The 3069-nt window shown below is 39.3% G+C and overlaps 1 protein-coding gene across 2 annotated transcripts; it reads right to left on the bottom strand.

The window, feature by feature from the left end:
* Nucleotides 1–470: 470 nt before the first annotated feature.
* LOC113472561 (gamma-gliadin-like) lies at nt 471–1189 on the bottom strand. 2 transcript variants are annotated; one of them, XM_026832354.1, is made up of 2 exons: nt 794–1189; nt 471–763 (listed from the first exon to the last, which is right to left on the bottom strand). In XM_026832354.1, the coding sequence occupies exons 1-2, from the start codon at nt 999–1001 to the stop codon at nt 744–746; spliced, it is 228 nt and encodes a 75-aa protein (XP_026688155.1). In that variant the 5' UTR covers nt 1002–1189; the 3' UTR covers nt 471–743. The 2 variants fall into 2 exon arrangements, with proteins under 2 accessions (XP_026688155.1, XP_026688154.1); XM_026832353.1 differs by having other exon boundaries at nt 471–773; nt 804–1189.
* Between the last annotated feature and the right edge of the window lie 1880 nt (nt 1190–3069).

Below are 3069 nucleotides of genomic sequence, written 5' to 3'. Positions count from 1 at the left end.
CTACGGCATTGTGGGCTTGAAATATTCAACTTCTTCTGGTTCTGCTAGAGCTAAGGGAGGTATATTGAAAGGATCTTCATCACTCAGTTGGAGATCAGGATCATCAACATCCTCTTCTGATGATTCTTCAAAAAGCTTGCGCTTCTTTAATTTCTTCTTATCCTGTTTGCATTCATTTTCATTCGTCTTTTCTTTCAATTTGGCAGTGTTTTTAGTTTTTGCTGTTTTTTTAGCTGTGTCCATTTTATTGTTTTATTTATTTATTTATTTATTTATTTTTTTGCATTCTCTGTCAGGACTTTTGCAGGATCATCAACATCCTCTTCTGATGATTCTTCAAAAAGCTTGCGCTTCTTTAATTTCTTCTTATCCTGTTTGCATTCATTTTCATTTGTCTTTTCTTTCAATTTGGCAGTGTTTTTAGTTTTTGCTGTTTTTTTAGCTGTGTCCATTTTCTTGTTTTATTATTATTTTTTTTTTTGCATTCTCTTTCAGGACTTTTTCATTTTCAGCTTTTTCCAGTCTTTCTAAAACCTCTTTTGTAGTAAGAACTTCTCCATAGGTTGCTGCTTTTAGTCTGGTTTGACGTACTTTTCTGGTTGGTGTCACCGGACTTGGTTTTTGTAGCGACTCTTTTAGAGTCTCTGTGAATACTTGAAGGACTGATTTACGTCTGTTTGGAAATGTTGAAGTTTCTGAGGTAGTTGTTACTGGAGCTGGTGTATTCAAATTTGAAGGCTTTTCTAGCACAGATCCTGTTGAGGTTGAAGGAACTTGTTGTGATTCTGTTGGGGTTGAAGGAACTTGTGATTCTGTTGGGGTTGAAGGAACTTGTTGTGATTCTGTTGGGGTTGAAGGAACTTGTTGTGATTCTGTTGAGGTTGAAGGAACTTGTTGTGATTCTGTTGGGGTTGAAGGAACTTGTTGTGATTCTGTTGGGGTTGAAGGAACTTGTGATTCTGTTGGGGTTGAAGGAACTTGTTGCAACTCTGTTGGTTCATTCTAGGTACATGGGTTGGACCCTAATTCGAGTGTTATATGACACCAGGCTAGCCCATGCATCAACCTAAGGATATCCATAGTAATATGAACCATTCAGATTGCACAGAGGAGTGATGTGCTTGGTGTTGGGTATCGAAGGTATAAAAGGGGGTAGTTACAATAATTATCAAGATGTAACTGAATGTTCTTTTTTCCATTTTCTTGTTTTTTTTTTTTTTTTTTGCATTCTCTTTCAGGACTTTTGCATATAGGCGAATATCCTACTCCCACCGCTAGGACGTGATGTTCTGCTTGAACCCCATACTTTTGGATCTGGATTATTGATGAAGATCCTCCAACATCCCCCACTGGCATATAGTTCATCCCCACTCTGACTTCTTGAGTATTCATGGTGAAACCCCGGCATAGAGAAATCATTGGTCCAAAAGTTCCTAACCAAGCTTCTCCCTTCCTGTATACCAGGCTGTACAATGAAGCTACCTTTTTCATCGCTTCCATCAACGCCATAGTTGCTACTTCGATTTCATTGACCTTGATGGAATTTCCAACTTTGTTGACAAGGGAGTTGCCCGTATCATTAGCAGTTTGGCGCAACACGTTATGAATGGTGAAGAACTCTCCAGTGATTGACTCCATCGCAGAGATGTCATTATAATGGGCAGGAGTTCTTCCATACATCTGGTTGATCACCATATGACCCTGTATGAGATATCCAATACATCTGCGGAGGAGCTCATCAGTTTGGATTTGAGGTTTTGAATTCTTGGCAATTTCACCCTGGTTGTCTGGGTCGATCAGCTTCAATTTCTTCGATGGTGCTCCGTCTGAATCCATACTTGGTCCTGCTCTAGTAGACATTTTCAGACCCACGATTTGTTGTTTGACCTTATCCAGTAGTTTTAAAGTTAAGTGATATGTTTTTACTTCAATGTATCATGTTTAAGAGTAAAAGGTGGATTAAGTATGATATTAAGTATGAAGCCCGGAGAATCGCATCCCCGAGTCGTTTCGGGCCAAACATCACAAAGCTTTTTGAGTTTACTTTGCACTTAATAATATCTGATTGAAATCCCCAAACACAATGTCTAACTGGTCTAAAAAAGACTACCGACATGGTTCCTGAAAACCTCCTCTGGTATAACTTATAACCAGATAACTAAACTATACTGTACGTATATTTATACCAAAGACCATACCTATACCTAATGTGCCTGTGCTATGGTTTCAAAGAAATAAATATTACACAAACCCTGATTTAGATCCTGCTATACGTAACACGCCTTCATCGACTATTGCTGTCGTCATGTAAGCTTGCACACCTTCGTTCCCTCCTGATACTGGCTAACCAAGCTTCTCCCTTCCTGTATACCAGGCTGTACAATGAAGCTACCTTTTTCATCGCTTCCATCAACGCCATAGTTGCTACTTCGATTTCATTGACCTTGATGGAATTTCCAACTTTGTTGACAAGGGAGTTGCCCGTATCATTAGCAGTTTGGCGCAACACGTTATGAATGGTGAAGAACTCTCCAGTGATTGACTCCATCGCAGAGATGTCATTATAATGGGCAGGAGTTCTTCCATACATCTGGTTGATCACCATATGACCCTGTATGAGATATCCAATACATCTGCGGAGGAGCTCATCAGTTTGGATTTGAGGTTTTGAATTCTTGGCAATTTCACCCTGGTTGTCTGGGTCGATCAGCTTCAATTTCTTCGATGGTGCTCCGTCTGAATCCATACTTGGTCCTGCTCTAGTAGACATTTTCAGACCCACGATTTGTTGTTTGACCTTATCCAGTAGTTTTAAAGTTAAGTGATATGTTTTTACTTCAATGTATCATGTTTAAGAGTAAAAGGTGGATTAAGTATGATATTAAGTATGAAGCCCGGAGAATCGCATCCCCGAGTCGTTTCGGGCCAAACATCACAAAGCTTTTTGAGTTTACTTTGCACTTAATAATATCTGATTGAAATCCCCAAACACAATGTCTAACTGGTCTAAAAAAGACTACCGACATGGTTCCTGAAAACCTCCTCTGGTATAACTTATAACCAGATAAC

Source organism: Diaphorina citri, unplaced genomic scaffold (genome assembly GCF_000475195.1).
Source record: "Diaphorina citri unplaced genomic scaffold, Diaci psyllid genome assembly version 1.1 scaffold6222, whole genome shotgun sequence".
NCBI lineage: Eukaryota > Metazoa > Arthropoda > Insecta > Hemiptera > Psyllidae > Diaphorina > Diaphorina citri.
Note: the sequence above shows the minus strand (reverse complement) of the source record. Positions and strands in the feature narration are given on the sequence as shown.